Source organism: Anomaloglossus baeobatrachus, chromosome 2, assembly GCF_048569485.1.
Source record: "Anomaloglossus baeobatrachus isolate aAnoBae1 chromosome 2, aAnoBae1.hap1, whole genome shotgun sequence".
NCBI lineage: Eukaryota > Metazoa > Chordata > Amphibia > Anura > Aromobatidae > Anomaloglossus > Anomaloglossus baeobatrachus.
Genome location: NC_134354.1, coordinates 295,958,500 through 295,976,419, shown reverse-complemented (window position 1 = coordinate 295,976,419; position 17,920 = coordinate 295,958,500). Strand labels below are relative to the sequence as shown.

The 17,920-nt window shown below is 45.1% G+C and overlaps 1 protein-coding gene across 1 annotated transcript in view; it reads right to left on the bottom strand.

The window, feature by feature from the left end:
* AATF (apoptosis antagonizing transcription factor) overlaps window positions 1-17,920 on the bottom strand; it is a 182,652-nt gene that overhangs the window by 64,598 nt on the left and 100,134 nt on the right. Inside the window, exons 9-10 of the mRNA XM_075335852.1 lie at window positions 17,318-17,385; window positions 10,120-10,200 (exon numbers count right to left, since the gene is read on the bottom strand). Coding sequence (XP_075191967.1) covers window positions 10,120-10,200; window positions 17,318-17,385 — 149 coding nt within the window. The remainder of the gene's footprint in view (window positions 1-10,119; window positions 10,201-17,317; window positions 17,386-17,920) is intronic.

Below are 17,920 nucleotides of genomic sequence, written 5' to 3'. Positions count from 1 at the left end.
GCTAGGATCCTTTCAAGTTATACCGCTGTAATGCTAGCCCAGGTGAAAAAACCCTGGCTGTGATGAAGTGTTAAAACTATGCTCTCTTTACATGGAACTGACAGCTAATATATGCTGCCCGATACACAGGCATCATGTCTCAGGCACTGGCTGTATGATCTCAGCTAGTTATGTTTAACTCAAATGCTGCGGCGTTTCAGGAAAAAACAAAAAAAAACCCAAAACACAACACACTTTAATAGCCGGACGGGGACTGAGCCAAATGACAGACTAATCTGACAGGTGGGTCCCCAGCAGCTTCTCCCCACCTGCTGCCCTGGGGTGGCAGGTCTCTCTGCTTGCGTACATAGGGAGAAACTTGTCAGTCCACTGCAGTGCGCAGAGAGAAGCTCGGCCTCCCGGTTGCTATTGAAATTTCATTTTCCTCTGAAATGCAGCAGCATTTGAGAGTAAAACATGCCTGACTGAAATCATAAAGCCAGTGGCTGGTACAAGCTGCCATTGGATTGGGCAGCATATCTCAGTCTATCAGGCTCCCTTTAAAGAGATCATAGTCTTAACATTTGCTCAGAGACAGTGTTTGTTTGTTGTTTTTTTTAGGCTGGACTAGCATTACAGTGGTATAGTTAAGACAGAATCCTAGCACCTGGCAGCTTTGTATTTCAGACAGGATTCCTCTTTAAGCTTGTCAGGTTACCGGAGTTGTTTTAGATTAAAAATACTTTGAATAGTAGGCCGGGGCCACACGGGGCACTACTGCGATGCTCGCATGACACTCGGCTCGCGCTGGCAGCACAGCAGGAGCCGAGTGTCATGCTAGTATCCTTGCGACTGACGTCCAACTGTGCATGCAGACCTCAGTTACGGGGGGCTGGCTGGCTGTGCAGAGGGGCGGGTTGGCACTGAGGAGGGGAGGGAGGGATTTCTCTCCTCCGTAGCCGGCTATTGTGATTCTCGCTCTGCACGCACGGTACACCGGTGTACCGCGAGTGCAGTGCGATTTTTCTCTCACCCCATTCACTTGAATGGGTGCGAGAGAAAAGAGTCTCGCCTTACAATCGCAGCATGCTGCGATTGTTTTCTTGGTCTGATTAGGGCTGAGAAAATAATCGCTCATGTGTGCTATCACACAGGCTAGAATTGGTCCGAGGGGAATGCGATGTTTTATCGCACTCCACTCGCACCGATTTTCTCGCCGTGTGGCTTAGGCCATATTAGGGCACTCAGCCCTAAATCCGGCTGTTTCCCTTAATTGACTTTCTTTGAGAAAGAACCTAACGGTACATCCTAAGAAAAAATATCCGTTTGTCAGTTTTTAATACTGTTTGAGTTAAAGCAATAAATGGACTCAGAAGGAAGGGACAATATAAAGAAGGACCTATACTTTTATTTTATTTGAGAATTTATTTAAAACGCAAAAATAAGCTTGCAACTAGAGGTCAGCTGGCAGTCAACAGCAAAATTGTATTCACACTAAAAAAATCATGTGTTTTCAGCTTTTGGTGTTTTCCTGAAAAGACTGCAAACAAAAGGAATTGCTTTCTACCGCTCATAGGCTTCTCTAAAGCACTTAAAAAATGCTAAATATTAATGTAAGTCTCCAATAAGGCTTGTAAAAAATGCCATAAAAAACAAACCTTAAAACTAGTGGAAATATTTACAAACATCTATAAAAAAAAATAATAAAAAAAAATATATAGTGTATCAAGGCTCAATCTTCTCTAAATGGTTTCTAGTTATCCAAATAACTGACCACAACATTTCACCAAAAATTGTTTGCAATTTTATTTCACTTTTAAGCCCCCCCTTTCCTCGGGAACTACAGAGTGGATGGCCAAACAATCGTTTGTCAGATAGCTATCTCTTCCAGCCGAACGACCCGGTGATCTTTATTAGAGCGCTGTGGAGAACAAAAACATCTGTGGTCCGAAAGCAGACATGCCAGATCTCTCTCTTTCCCAACATTACTTGTAGTCGAAAAGGCTGGAGTCCCCATACAGACAATCCTGCAGAAATCATTGGATATGGGCACAGATTTCTGTGTATGGGGACCTTTAGGTTTGCTTATTTTCCTGTGGTAAAATCTCCCTTTTTTGTCATTTTAGAAACACTACTGACTGAAGGTTTTCTAATATGCACAGAATTAAACACTATAATGCAATTTCATGTATATAGGCCACAGAATTAGATCTGTGAATCCATGACATTCTCTCTCAAAATCCTTTATTTGCATCTTTCTGGATATAAAGTACAACATGCTTAAACTTTTCACAGAGGAAGGATGTTTCGCTCAAATTGTAATTGAACATTTTGTTCATCTCTCTGCTACTGATGATCTGGCCCAGACTGTTCAATTGTTATCTGGAGCTGGGTAATAAGATTGCCATGGTAGGGCCTTGATCTCACGGTGAACGAATACAGTCCGTGTCGCACACACTGAAATGGTCTGCATTATTTCAAAGGCTTAGAGAGTGTGACTCAGTTGTGTGATGTTGTCAGCGGCTTTTGACTGAATCATGAATACATCCAATTATGTGTGATGGTGACAGAAAAGAATATTGATAGCCAATAATTACAGGCTTCTCAGGCCAACAAAGCAGCTCTTTCCTCTTTTAATAAATTATCTGGGAACATCAATCTTAAAAATTACTATGCCACAACTGACCCAGACTGACTTGCATGACTTTCTATCTGATGTGTTTGCAACCAAGGATGATCCTGGACACATTCAAGCTTTTTATGATGGCGTATAGAAGAAATAGCCTAAAAATATGTTCTATGCACATTAAATAGCAACGGATTAGTAGAAAATACTCTGCTCGTTTCAGTCTCTGATTTATGGCTGGATTATATGAAGCCACCATGCATCAACTGTGTGTTAAAGTTGCATACAGAAACATGTAGTGGCATCAATGTGGTACTGCAGAGAGTTCAAGAGGAGTGCGGCAATGTCTAAGAAAATTTATTACAGATGGTAGCTGCCAAAATAACAGTAAAAATCACCCTATACGGACTAAAGCCTAAGAAGGCTCTGCTAGAAGGGCTCAGCTTGGATGAGCTGTGGAGACTTTGACATTGCCCATCATCATTTTTATCAGAAAGACATCTCCATGATTAGTGCTACGTTAAGGCTGTCTGGACGCTGTACCAGACGTGTTCAAATATTTTACTGCCACAATGTCTCATTAATTACCACTTCTATTTTCCTAATAGTGCATTTCATTGAGAAAACAAGATGTATAATAATAGACTTTGGGTTATTCGTAAGAAATTTAGAGGATAGAAATAGGAGGGCATCGACGACTTTTCACATTGTGCTTTACTTGCTTCGTTCCAGTTTTCCTTTCTATTACAGACCTGTTTTATCCAACTAAAACAAACACTAAATATCACACAGAAGTCAGATGGAAAACTGACAAATTCTTCTAGAAGACAGAGTTACAACCTCTGGGAAAAATTAAAAAAATTGCCACACTTACGAGGGTCACCTAGCTGTTTTTTCCCCCATCTTCTAGTAAACAATGTTTAAAGACGATCAGTAAAACAACCTTGCCCATCTAAGGTCACCACAGTGCCAAGTTCATTAACCCCTTTACGACCAGTCGATTTTGCGCTTTCCGGGTTTTTTTCGCCATTCTTCTTCCGAGAGACGTAACTTTTTTTATTTTTCAGTCCATATGGGCTCGTTTTTTGCGGAACGAGCTGTACTTTTAAATGAAACCATGAGTTTTACCATATAGTGTACTGCAAAATGACAAAATAATTCCAAGTGCGGAAAAATTGCAAAAAAGTGCGTTAGCACTATTGTTTTTGAGATATTTCATTCACTGTGTTCACTATATGGTAAAACTGATGCGTCAGTGTGATGTCTCAGGTTGGTGCGAGTTCGTAGACACCAAACATGAATAGGTTTACTTTTATCTAAGGGGTTAAAAAAAAAAATAAATCAGAAGTTTGTCCGAAAAAACTGGCGCACATTTTACACCATATTCCGTGACCCGTAGCGTTCTCATTTTTCAGGATCTCGGGCACAGTGACTGCTTCTTTTTTTGCGTCTCAGACATTTTTAACGGTACCATTTTTGCGCAGATGCTAAGTTTTGATCGCCTGTTATTGTATTTAGCGCAAAATTTGTGGTGACCAAAAAACGTAATTTTGACGTTTGGAATCTTTTTGCCCCTAGGCCATTTACCAAGCAGATTAATTGATTTTCTATTTTGATAGATCGGGCATTTTTGAACGCAGTGAAACCAAATGTGCATTATTTTTTTTAACCCTTTAATTTTCAATTTGGCGAACGGGGGGTGATTTGAACTTTTCGTTTTTTTATTTTTTTTTTAAAACTTTTTCAAAACTTTTTTTAAATTTTACTAGGTCCCCTAGGGGGCTATATGGATCAGCTGTCTGATCACTCTTCTATATCTGCTGATCAAAGCTACACAGCTGTGAACACCAGATATGCTCATTTCCTGTCTCACCCAGCTCTCGGCCGGGTGAAACAGTGAGTCATGTGAGCTACAGGAGTCATTACATGACCCCGTGCTACCATGACAACTACCGGAAGTCACGTGACCATGTCACGTGACTTACGGTATCTGGAAGTAAACGTTTACCGCGATCATAATGGGGCTGTCACTTATTGACAGAGCCATTTAAGGGGTAAAACGGCACGGGCAGATAGCGATTCCGCTCATGCCTACCAGGCACACATGTCAGCTGTATAAATCAGCTGAGATAATAATAAATAATAATAATAATTTTATTAATTTATATAGCGCTATTAATTCCACAGCGCTTTACATACATTGGCAACACTGTCCCCATTGGGGCTCACAATCTAGAGTCCCTACTTGTATGTCTTTGAAGTGTGGGAGGAAACCGGAGAACCCGAAGGAAACCCATGCAAACATGGGGCGAACATACAAACTCCTTGCAGATGGTGTCCTTGGTGGGATTTGAACCCAGGACCCCAGCGCTGCAAGGCTACAGTGCTAACCACTGAGCCACCGTGACACACTGCGCCGATCTTCCTCTGCTGCTGAGCTTAATGATTTGCTGGATCGGTATTGTCACTAATGCAAAGAATGAGACTGAGGCCACAAGGGGATTTGTGCATTTGTTCGCATGACACTTGGCTCACGCTTGCAGCACAGCGGGAGCTGAGTGTCATGCGACTGGGGTCTGATCGTGCAATCAGACCACAGTTGTGGATTGGAGGGCCGGAGCTGCGGAGGGGAGGACCGGGCCACTGCGATGGAGAGGGAGGAATTTATCTCCCTATCTCCTCCGTTGCCGGCTGATGTGAGAATCACACTGCTCTTGAGTTACACTGCTGTAACGCGAGAGCAATGCGATATTTCTCTCGCCCCATAGATTTGAATGTGTGCGAGTGGAACAAGATCACATTCCAAGTGCAGCATGCTGTGATTGTTTTCTCGGTCTGATTAGGGCTGAGAAAACAATTGTTCATGAGAGCTGCCCCATAGAGTAATATTGGTCTCAGTGGAATGCGATTTTTTTATTGAATTCCCCTCGCTCCGTATTACTCGCCATGTGTGCTGACCCTAAGTCCTCACTCAGACTCATCAACCAAAAATTACAAATGTTACAGCTCTTTGAGAACGAATTTTTTTTTCACCACTTAAATACAAAAAGAAAAATCAATTCAAGTTGGGCATAACGTAATTCTACTGGCTTGGACAAAATTATGCAGCATAAAATGACCAGGAAAAACAAATGCTATAAAAACGAAACAAAAAATTGAGGAATTCCATTTTTTCGCACCATTTCATCTTACTTGAAATATGTTTTAAATTTTTCAATACATTGCATAGCAAATTGAATAGTGTCATGCAACAATCTAGCTTGTCCTGCAAAAAAACAAGGCCTCAAATTTATGTCGACACAAGGAAAAAACAAACAAACGTTATGCTGCTTGGAAGACGGCAAGGAAAAAAAATTAAAAGCGCAAAAATAAAAATGTCTCTGATCTTTAAAGAGTGTGATTGTTTTCTTCAGGCAGCCATCTTTATAAGTTTTATAGTTTTATTAGAACAGGACCAGACAAACATTCAAGCATCATCTTATTGACCAATGTAGATTTGTGATTTGTCACTTAGTGTTCCTTTTCAATAAATTTTACACAAATCTAACTGGGATCACCAAATCTTGTCACACTGCATGATAAATTTTCCATCTTGAAGGAGTTTTACAATCATATCCATTGTTTCAATTCCCGATTGTCTTGGGGGACCATGTTTTCTTTTAACCATCCAAGTCCAACAGCTCTTTTGGCATGTAAGCAGTCCCTTTTACCTCCTGAATAATTTTCAACTTTATACTTGTGCTTGTGTTTTAAAAATACCAATTACAATATAATAATTCCACAATTTTTCCTCTACTTTATCTGGAAAAACATGTTATTAAATAAAATAATCAATCTATTGTCATTTTAGAAATGGAGTTCAAGATTTGGTCAAGATTATTGGTGTCCTCAATGAGAAATACAGACAGATACTTATCCATCATGCAATACCATTAGAGAGGCATCTGATTGGCTCCAAATTTATTCTGCAGTAGGTCAACGACCCAAAACAAACAGCCAATGTAATTAAGCATTATCTTCAGAGTTAAGAAGAACAGGAAGTCCTGGATGTGATATGGCCAGACAGAACCCTGATCTCATTATCAAGCCTGTCTGGGATTACATGAAGAATCTGCACAAGGCTAGATCCAGAATAGATCTGTGGTAAGTTCTCCAAGATGTTTGGAACAACCTCCATGCAGAGTTCCTTGAAAACCTTGTGTTGACCTCTGGTTCTGTCACTGGTAAGTGAAGACGCAGGAATGTAGCCACCGGCAGCCTCCAGCTAAAACCGACAAAAAAGCTGCAGACTGAACAAATCTAACCACAAAGGCAGGGGAACACTGCGGAGATGCTCCTGCATCAGTGGCTGGAGTGGCATTTATTGAGGAGTGTGGGGAAAAACAAGAGCTCCCCTAGTTAGAGTATTAGAGAAAGCGCCATTATCACCTTCCAAGATGGCGCTGGACATGCTATGGGACGATCAAGTCCAAGTGAAGGATGATAGGTCAGCCTCATTGGAAGCAGGCGGTCAGATAAATCTGATGCCTGGCCAAATAATCGATGTTAAAAAACTGTCCGGTGAAGTTTCAGCCCACCTATTCTCTGATGTGAAAGATACGCTGGCTGCAATCTTCATTTGCTAAACTGCAGGAGAAAGTTTAAAGGAGTTCTCCACTACTAGGACAACCCCTTCTGATTCCACAGGTGAAATAATAAAGACTATATTTACCTCATGTATTCATTCAGCTGTGTCCGGGCTTGTGGTGCCGGGGCTGAAGTAGGATTGTGACCATCACACGAGACCAGTGTTTAATCAGCACTGGCTTCTTTCTCCCCGCCTTCGCAAGTGCTAAATTCAGAGTGACATCACAATGACTTCGCTAAGTGCTGGCGCAGTGATGTTCTGTGCTCTGCTCACACTAGGGCAGAGGAAAGTGCACCTGCGTGGATCTGACAGTGAACAGAGATCACACACCTGCGCAGTAACCTAATGTGGATGACGCGGGATGCATCATGCACATCAATCAAAGCAGGACGACATGATTAACTGCAGTGAGGAGGCACAGTCAATGTAGTAAGGATGGACCTCTTACCGGACCACCCTAATTCACATACCAGTCGGAAGCAAATTAAATGGTATTTTGGGAAGTATACAGGGGGAGTCAAGAGCTAATAGACACGTTTGTGGAATGCAGCAAAGAAAAAATTAAAGGTGGTGGCATTGGTTCATAGGGTCAAACACTGGTGACATGTTGCCTTTAAAATCAAAAAGGTTTTATTTTATTAAAAGGAAATCAAAATTGGCCAGCTAGAAGAGGGAAAGGTCTGGTCTCCAACATGGTATCTTGTATATTGTTATTGTAGAATTGCTTATTTTATTCTTTTTCTGTAATGAGGTGCAAAATTTCAACAAAACAACCTGTTAAAGTGCCTTTAAAATAGTACCAGTTCTTCTACAAAGTAATGATCACACCAAATATTGATTTAATTTCGATTACTCTTTTTTTCATCACTTTGCATTTTCTAAATATAATAAACTATTCATTCTATTTCTGTTAATATTCTTACTTTGCAGCATTTTATTTTGCACTCCTGCCTAAAACTTTTGCACAGTACTGCATGGATTTTTTATTGAACAATTAAAAAAGTATAGTTTCATGTTTAATATAAGTAGTTTATGTCTTATTTATACGTGTAATAGAATGTAGATACTCTAACCCTAAATTTTCACCAGGCATGTTCTTAAAGAGATTTTTCAGTTACAGTGGAACCTTGGTTTAAGAGTAACTTGGTTTGAGAGCGTTTTGCAAGACAAGCAAAGCTTTTTACAAATTTGTAACTTTGTTTAAGAGCAATGCTTTGCAATAAGAGCAAATTCCCACCGTGCACACGTCTGATTCTGTCCTTTCACTGCACTCTGACCCGCTCTGGAAGTAACTTTCTGTACAAATGTACTGTATACCATTGTACAGTACATTATATACTATACAGCATGTCTATTAATTTGCACTTGTGGATACAGTATTGGACTTTCTTATTGATAACCAGTACACCACAATGTATCTCCCGCACACCAACAATTCTTTTGTAAGCTAATGTACAGTTTAATTTGTTTTATGTTTTACTGTACAGTATTTTGTATTACTGTAATAATTTTATATGAATACAGTACATTATTTTGTATTACTGTAATGAGTTTGTATAAATACAGTAAATATTTTTGGGTTGTGGAACGAATTGTCTGTGTTTCAATTATTTCCAATGGGAAAATTCGCTTTGATATAAGAATAACTTGGTTTAAGAGCACACTCCCGGAACCAATTATGTTCGTAATCCAAGGCTCTACTGTATAAGGTTTCTTCTTCTATCAGCTTTCATTGGGTTTATAGAAAAAAATCAGAATTTAGTCACCCTTCCCAGGTCCAGCGCTGCTCTAGTCTTTGTTTAGTAGCTGCGGTGGAAAGGTCATGGACACAATGCACCCCACCATTGTAGCCAATCACTGTGCTCAGTGTCTGTGCCAAAGCAGCTTACCCTTAGTAAATGGCTGCCGTGAAGTGCGCTGTAGTGGTTATGTTACTACTGCAGCAGTAAAAGGCTTAAGCAGTGAGTGAGGGTGTGAGTAACCTCTAATTTTACTATTTTAACCCAATGAATGCGCATATAAGACAGGACCTTATAAGTGGAAAACCTGTTTAACCCTAAAATCATACATAAAATGTGGATTCTTGGGTTGTTCATACATTAAAATGGTATACATCAAGTTCTGTTTGTCCCATTGTTTTCAAACCACATGGCCTGTTTGACGGGAACTAAGGCGGGCTTTGCACGTTGCGACATCGCAAGCCGATGCTGCGATGTCGCACGCGATAGTCCCTGCCCCTGTCGCAGGTACAATATCTTGTGATAGCTGGTGTAGCGAAAATTATCGCTACGCCAGCTTCACATGCACTCACCTGCCCTGCGACCGTCGCTCTGGGCGGCGACCTGCCTCCTTCCTAAGGGGGCGGGTCGTGCGGTGTCATAGCGACGTCACACGGCAGGCGGCCAATAGCGGCGAAGGGGCGGAGATGAGCAGGATGTAAACATCCCGCCCACCTCCTTCCTTCCGTATAGCTGCCTGCGGCAGGTAAGGTGAAGTTCCTCGCTCCTGCGGCGTAACACACAGCGATGTGTGCTGCCGCAGGAACGAGGAACAGCATCGTACCTGTCGCTGCAGCATAATTATGGAAAAGTCGGAGAATGCACCGATGATACGATAACGACGCTTTTGCGCTCGTTCATCGTATCATCTAGCATTTACACATTACGATGTCGTAAGTGACGCTGGATGTGCGTCACTTTCGATTTGACCCCACCGACATCGCACGTGCGATGTCGCAACGTGCAAAGCCGCCCTAAGTCTGCTTTTTTTCTATAAGATGGACTGTGTGGTCAAGTGTTTCACAAGAGAGTGAGCAGATTAACCAACATAAAAATGGAAATGCACCTTTTCACCTAAACACCAGTTCCTGTGATAAGGTTACACTTACCTCAATTTTCTACCTTTGCTTGCTTTGGTGTCTACTTTCTTCTTGATCTTGCTTCTCAACTTCTGAATGGCAAGCCATTGCCTAGAAGACCGGAGCAAAAGGTGTGAACTCAGCAAAAACACCAGAAAGCTAGAGTTTAGTACTAGAAGTCCAATTTTTCATCAGAAAATAAGCCATTCTGGAATAGCGAACAAACTACACTGCCAAAACCAATTACATCTCCCTCCCATCCCCACTACTGTTCAATTGGAACACAACTGTTCAATTTCGGTTTGCCCACTTTCCATTAACAATAGCGCAATAAAAATCATTGTACATGGAAAGTGTCTTTCATTATTTTTTAACAAGTGTTTTACTAGCCAGGCCATGTTGAATGTAAGCCTTAAATACATCAAAATTCTGTATTTGATTTGGGCTAGTTGAAGAACCTAAGATTAAGGATATTGGAAATCTGAACTTTTTCTACATTCTAAGTGCACAGTAAACTGCAGCACTCTTATTGCAAGAAATGAGCAATTGTAAAATTGCAGCCAATGCTGGCGTTCACCAACAATTTACTTGCACCTAGGGAGTTTAGCTGTACAGTTGAAGCTAGAGAGTTAAATATTAATTATGGAGATGATCAATGGCTAATCAATAAAGGGTATAGCTTCCTGCCCTGACAAAGAGCAAGAGGTTTTAAAAGCTACTCCAACATGTGAACCAAATACTATTATGAATACATATTTTAACTGTAGTAGCAGAGTAGATTAATGTGGAAAAACAGGTATTGAACATTGATTTTTCCACAATTCCAGCAATTATAGTGTTTGTTAAAAATGTCACACATCAGTCAATAAAAGCACCCTGTATTGGCCAGCCCCTATAACTGCTGATTTTATATATATATATATATATATACTATATACTATTACTAGAAGATGGCCCGATTCTACGCATCGGGTATTCTAGAATTTACGTATTGTGTAGTTCATGTATGATTTTTGTTATATATATATATATATATATATATATATATATATATATATATATATATATATATATATAGATGTTGTTGTGTGTAGTTACCAAGTGTTTGTGTAGGGCGCTGTACATGTTCTGGGTGTTGTCTGGGTGTGGCGGGGGTTGAGAGCGGTGTTGTATGTGTGTTGCGTTGTTTGTGGAGCGCTGTGTGTCTGTAGCGTTGTGTGTGTGTGTGTTGCGCGGTTTGTGTGGGTGTGGTGTGTTTTGGGGGGAGGTATGTTTTGTGCAATGTGTGTGTTGTGCGGTATGTGCGCATATTTATGTATGCCGCGGTGTTTGTGTGTTGGGTGTTGTGTGTGTGCGGCGTTGTCTGTGTGTGTGGGTGTCTGTGTAGGGCGGTGTTTGCGGTTCCCAGTGTGTGTGGTGTGTTGTGTGTGTGTGTTGGGGGGAGGTGTGCACCCCCCATCGTGCCCCATCCCCCATGCTGCGCACCCCCCATCGTGCTCCATCCCCCATGCTGCGCACCCCCCATCGTGCTCCATCCCCCATGCTGCCCACCCCCCATCGTGCTCCATCCCCTATGCTGCGCATTCCCCATCGTGCTCCATCCCCGATGCTGCGCACCCCCCATCGTGCTCCATCCCCCATGCTGCGCACCCCCCCATCGTGCCCCATCCCCCATGCTGTGCACCCCCCATCGTGCCCCATCCCCCATGCTGCGCACCCCCCATCGTGCTCCATCCCCCATGCTGCCCACCCCCCATCGTGCTCCATCCCCTATGCTGCGCATTCCCCATCGTGCTCCATCCCCGATGCTGCGCACCCCCCATCGTGCTCCATCCCCCATGCTGCGCACTCCCCATCGTGCTCCATCCCCCATGCTGCGCACTCCCCATCATGCTCCATCCTCCATGCTGCGCACTCCCCATCGTGCTCCATCCCCCATGCTGCGCACCCCCCTTCGTGCTCCATCTCCCATGCTGCGCACCCCCATCGTGCTCCATCCCCCATGCTGCACACTCCCCATCGTGCTCTATCCCCCATGCTGCGCACTCCCCATCGTGCTACATCCCCCATGCTGCGCACCCCCCGTCGTGCTCCATCCCCCATGCTGCGCACCCCCATCGTGCTCTATCCCCCATGCTGCGCACTCCCCATCGTGCTCCATCCCCCATGCTGTGCACTCCCCATTGTGCTTCATCCTACATGCTGCGCACTCCCCATCGTGCTCCATTCCCCATGTTGCGCACCCCCCATCGTGCTCCATCCCCCATGCTGTGCACCCCCCATCGTGCTCCATCCCCCATGCTGCGCACCCCCCATCGTGCTCCATCCCCCATGCTGCGCACTCCCCATCGTGCTCCATCCCCCATGCTGCGCACTCCCCATCATGCTCCATCCTCCATGCTGCGCACTCCCCATCGTGCTCCATCCCCCATGCTGCGCACCCCCCTTCGTGCTCCATCTCCCATGCTGCGCACCCCCATCGTGCTCCATCCCCCATGCTGCACACTCCCCATCGTGCTCTATCCCCCATGCTGCGCACTCCCCATCGTGCTACATCCCCCATGCTGCGCACCCCCCGTCGTGCTCCATCCCCCATGCTGCGCACCCCCATCGTGCTCTATCCCCCATGCTGCGCACTCCCCATCGTGCTCCATCCCCCATGCTGTGCACTCCCCATTGTGCTTCATCCTACATGCTGCGCACTCCCCATCGTGCTCCATTCCCCATGTTGCGCACCCCCCATCGTGCTCCATCCCCCATGCTGTGCACCCCCCATCGTGCTCCATCCCCCATGCTGCGCACCCCCCATCGTGCTCCATCCCCCATGCTGCACACTCCCCATCGTGCTCCATCCCCCATGCTGCGCACTCCCCATCGTGCTACATCCCCCATGCTGCGCACCCCTCATCCTGCTACATCCCCCATGCTGCGCACCCCATCGTGCTCCATCCCCCATGCTATAATAGTTCTCCTATTATACTCAGAGAGGAGTATAATAGGAGGACTAAAATAGGAGGAGTAGTCCTGGGGGGAGAGGAGTATAATCCCGGCTCCCTGCACATGTGTACCGGGAGCCGGTGTACGCTGGTAACTATGATACATATCGGGTAACTAAGGGACCTTAGTTACCCGATGTGTATAATGGTTACCAGCGTACACCGGCTCCGTCCCGATCAGAGCATCGCAAGGTTATGTCTGGCACTGCTGGGATCGTGACAGAGCCGGTGTACACTGGTAACTATGATACACACCGGGTAACTAAGGGACCTTAGTTACCCGATGTGTATAATGGTTACCAGCGTTCACCGGCTCCGTCACGATCCCAGCAGCGCAAGGTTATGTCTGGCGATGCGTGCGGAGGGCCGGGGCGAGCGGCCAATCCATGCGGAGGGCGGGGCCAGGCCGAGGCGAGCGACCAATCCGTGGGGGGCGGAGCCGAGGCGAGCGGCCAATCCGTGCGGGGGGGGGGGGCATGGCGAGCCCAGCGGCCAATCAGCTTTGTGTCACCGTAAGGACACAATTTTGGAGCAAGACAGGACAGACAGGACAGACAGGACAGACAGGACAGACAGGACAGACAGACAGGACAGACAGAGACAGACAGAATAAGGCAATTATATATATATGTTGTTGTCTGTAGTTACCAAGTGTTTGTGTAGGGGCTGTACATGTTCTGGGTGTTGTCTGGGTGTGGCGGGGGGTGAAAGCGGTGTTGTTTGTGTGTTACGTTGTGTGTCATTATTTGTGGAGCGCTGTGTGTCTGTATCGTTGTGTGTGTGTGTTGCGTGGTTTGTGTGGGTGTGTGTGTGTTTTGGGGGGAGGTATGTTTTGTGCAATGTGTGTGTTGTGCGGAATGTGCGTATATTTGTGTGTGCCGCGGTGTTTGTGTGTTGGGTGTTGTGTGTGTGCGGCGTTGTCTGTGTGTGTGGGTGTCTGTGTAGGGCAGTGTTTGTGGTTCCCAGTGTGTGTGTGGTGTGTTGTGCAGTGCGTGTGTGGCAGTGTGTGTGTGTGTGTGTGTGTGTTTTGGGGGGAGGTGTGCACCCCCCATCGTGCTCCATCCCCCATGCTGCGCACCCCCCATCATGCTCCATCCCCACTCCCCATTGTGCTCCATCCCCCATGCTGCGCATTCACCATCGTGCTCCATCCCCCATGCTGCACACTCCCAAACGTGCTCCATCCCCCATGCTGCGCACTCCCCATCGTGCTCCATCCCCCATGCTGCGCACTCCCCATCGTGCTCTATCCCCCAAGCTGCGCACTCCCAAACGTGCTCCATCCCCCATGCTGCGCACCCCCCATCGTGCTCCATCCCCCATGCTGCGCACTCCCCATCGTGCTCCATCCCCCATGCTGCGCATTCCCCATCGAGCTCCATCCCCCATGCTGCGCACTCCCAAACGTGCTCCATCCCCCATGCTGCGCACTCCCAAACGTGCTCCATCCCCCATGCTGCGCACTCCCAAACGTGCTCCATCCCCCATGCTGCGCACTCCCAAACGTGCTTCATCCCCCATGCTGCGCACTCCCCATCGTGCTCTATCCCCCATGCTGCGCACTCCCAAACGTGCTCCATCACCCATGCTGCGCACTCCCCATCGTGCTCTATCCCCCATGCTGCGCACCCCCCATCGTGCTCCATCCCCCATGCTGCACACTCCCAATCGTGCTCCATCCCCCATGCTGCGCACTCCCCATCGTGCTCCATCCCCCATGCTGCGCACCCCCCATCGTGCTCCACAGTCACACATCAGACAGTAAACACGCATACACTCACACACACACACCCCACTTCTCCCTGTGCCCACCGGTGGGCGGTCCCAGCAGCTGTGCTGCACGCCGTGCTCCTCTGCCGACACTCCCAGATCCAATCGCATACACTCACACTCACACACATCCGATCGCATACACTCACACACACACACTGACTATATCGCACATACGCGCTCACACAATCACAACATCCGGAGATACCACATGCTTCCGGCCATGTGATCCTCAGGCAGGTCCTGGAAGGTCACTGCACAGTATCGCCGCCGAGAAGCAAGCGATATCACGGGATGTTGTGAGTGTGTGGATGCGATCTGATGTGTGTGTGAGAGTGAGTGTGATCTGATGTGAATGTGTGTGTGTATGTGTGTGTGTCTGTTCTTATGTGTGTGCGTGTGTGTGTGTTCCGCTGCTGCAGGACCTTGATGCGCTCATCTCGAGGCAAGAGGCCATTCCGTGGGGGGGCGGAGCCTGGGCGAGCGGCCAATCCGTGCGGGGGGAGGAGCCGAGGCGAGCGGCCAATCCGTGAGGCCGAGCGGCCAATCCGTGCGGGGGGCGGGGCCATGGCGAATCCGTGAAGCTGAGCGGCCAATCCGTGCGGGGGGCGGGGCCATGGCGAGCCCAGCGGCCAATCCACTGTTTGTCACCGTAAGGACATGGCCAATCCGTGCGGGGGGGGGCGGACCCGAAGCGGGCGGCCAATCCGTGCGGGGGGGAGGAGCCGAGCGGCCAATCCGTGCGGGGGGAGGAGCCGAGGCGAGCCGCCAATCCGTGCGGGGGGGAGGAGCCGAGGCGAGCGGCCAATCCGTGCGGGGGGGCGGGGCCATGGCGAGCCCAGCGGCCAATCCGCTGTTTGTTACCGTAAGGACATGTCACGGTAAGGACACAATTTTGGAGCAAGACAGACAGACAGATAGACAGAATAAGGCAATTATATATATAGATACACACAATATAAATAAATATATATATATATATATTTTTATGTATGTGTATATATATATATATATATATATATATATATATATATATATATACACACACAAAAATAAATGAATGAATGAAGATTTTGTAATATTTTACAACATAGTATGGTCATTTGTCAAAATCAATTCAGAGTGGCTGCCCCGTCATATTCTACTTGTTCAACTGCATCCTGGTATGTACAATCTGAACTCGCTCTGCAGATATTGAACACCGTTTTTTGCCTTCTGCAGTGCGCTCACTATCTGTAGTGTGGTGCTCTTAGTAAAGAAATATAAAATCCCCATTCTGGTAATGAAATCCATTGCAAAATACTGTAAAATAGCTTGGGCTGCACATGAGAAATATATTATATATTTATTTTTTATACATATTAATGTCAATTACACTTAAAGCCCACTTTGATCCAGTCAAGTTGGTGGCAGTGGGAAGTTGGTGTGCTGCCCTCTCGAATGGGAGACAGCAGCTGAAGGGAGAATATAACTTCAATTTCTCTTTGCAGCCAAATAGCTGAATACATTTTAAAAGGAATTCACCTGCAGAAATTTCACTTTGGCTGCAGGTAAATACAATTTTATATGACAGATTCCCTAATATTATATGAATAGTATTCCAAATTTTCCATACTGCAATTATATACCAGAAAATTCTTTTTGGACAGGGTTCAACTTCTAGGACCACTTTCAACTTGGAGGATGAAAGCAAAGAGATCCCTTAAAATGTTTTTCCAACAGAGCAACACTCCTGGTCCCCTAGAGCACAGGGTAGTATTGTAGTGTAGGCAGAATAAAAGAAAAAAAAGCCAAAAACTAATAGGTTATAGTGATGTGTCTATAAAACTGTCCCCAGTCAGTGTAAGAATATCTGGAATACGTTGGCACTATATAGATAAATTAAAGGGAGAACCATTGTTCTAACGCAGCTGAATGGGTCCTACTATGAGGGGACACAGCGGTAGTGTCCTCCAGGTTATCACATTATTAGTATGAAGCTCTATCCCTTTAGCGTTAATTCCAACTGTCAAAATATTTTTTCTAAGAGATTAACTCTCAATCCAAACAAACTCCTAGTCAGTAACCTTTTCTGCTAGCCGTATAATTTCAGTAAAATCTGTAGCAAATTTTCATGTTTCAATAGAATACTCATCCTACACGTTAATAAAATATATGGTTTCCATTAATGAGGACTTTGTGTCTTCATATATCAGCACTACACAACAGCAGGATGGAGAAGGGGCAATGCAGTTATTGCACATTCAGAACGGGGGGGCTGAAGGAAATTTCTCTTGAAAAATAATGGCTATGATATCATCGGAAAAATTTTACTGGCCATGATTAATGCCACGAAGAATGGTTTTATCCAGTCTTTATGGCTCATATAATTGTACTTGACCTTTGAGCCTTCCCAGTTTTTTTCTGTTGAATAGACAGCTCAGATGGTAACATTTAACAGATTGGTAATTTCTTAGACTTACCTGCCCATGGCTACTTGGTCATTGGGATCCAGGGAGGTTGTCTTTCGCTCTATCAATTCCCGCAGTAGCTGAAAAGATTAAAATACTGAATCATGAATTATCACAAATAAAATCACTCTAGACTAATTAGCTCAATAAACCCCTCCAACAACACAGCTCCAGCAGTCTTGTAAAGCTGACACACTGACCCCAACAAGTAAAGTCCTACATTTTTGTAATGGTCTACACCCTTCACTGTATTTTCTTTCTAAAAATCGTAAAAAGGTTCTGGTTTCTAACATTTAACCCAAGAAGACAATAACTATTTGTGGAGACCTAAATTGTAATAAATAATTTCTGTTAAGAAAAGTGAAAAACACTAATATTTTGATTTTATGTTACGGATCTTAAATGCAATAAACATTTTTTATTTCCCAGAAAATCCATACAAAACTATTGTAATTGTGACTGGCTTTCAATTTGCAACTGGCTTTTCAGTCTGTTAACTACTCATCTAGACTTCCCTCCTGATGGAGCAAAACATGTATATGTTTTTAAAGGAGAGACAAAAGTAAATCGCTGACAGACACCTCTAATAGACACTTGATGTTCCACAAACATTTT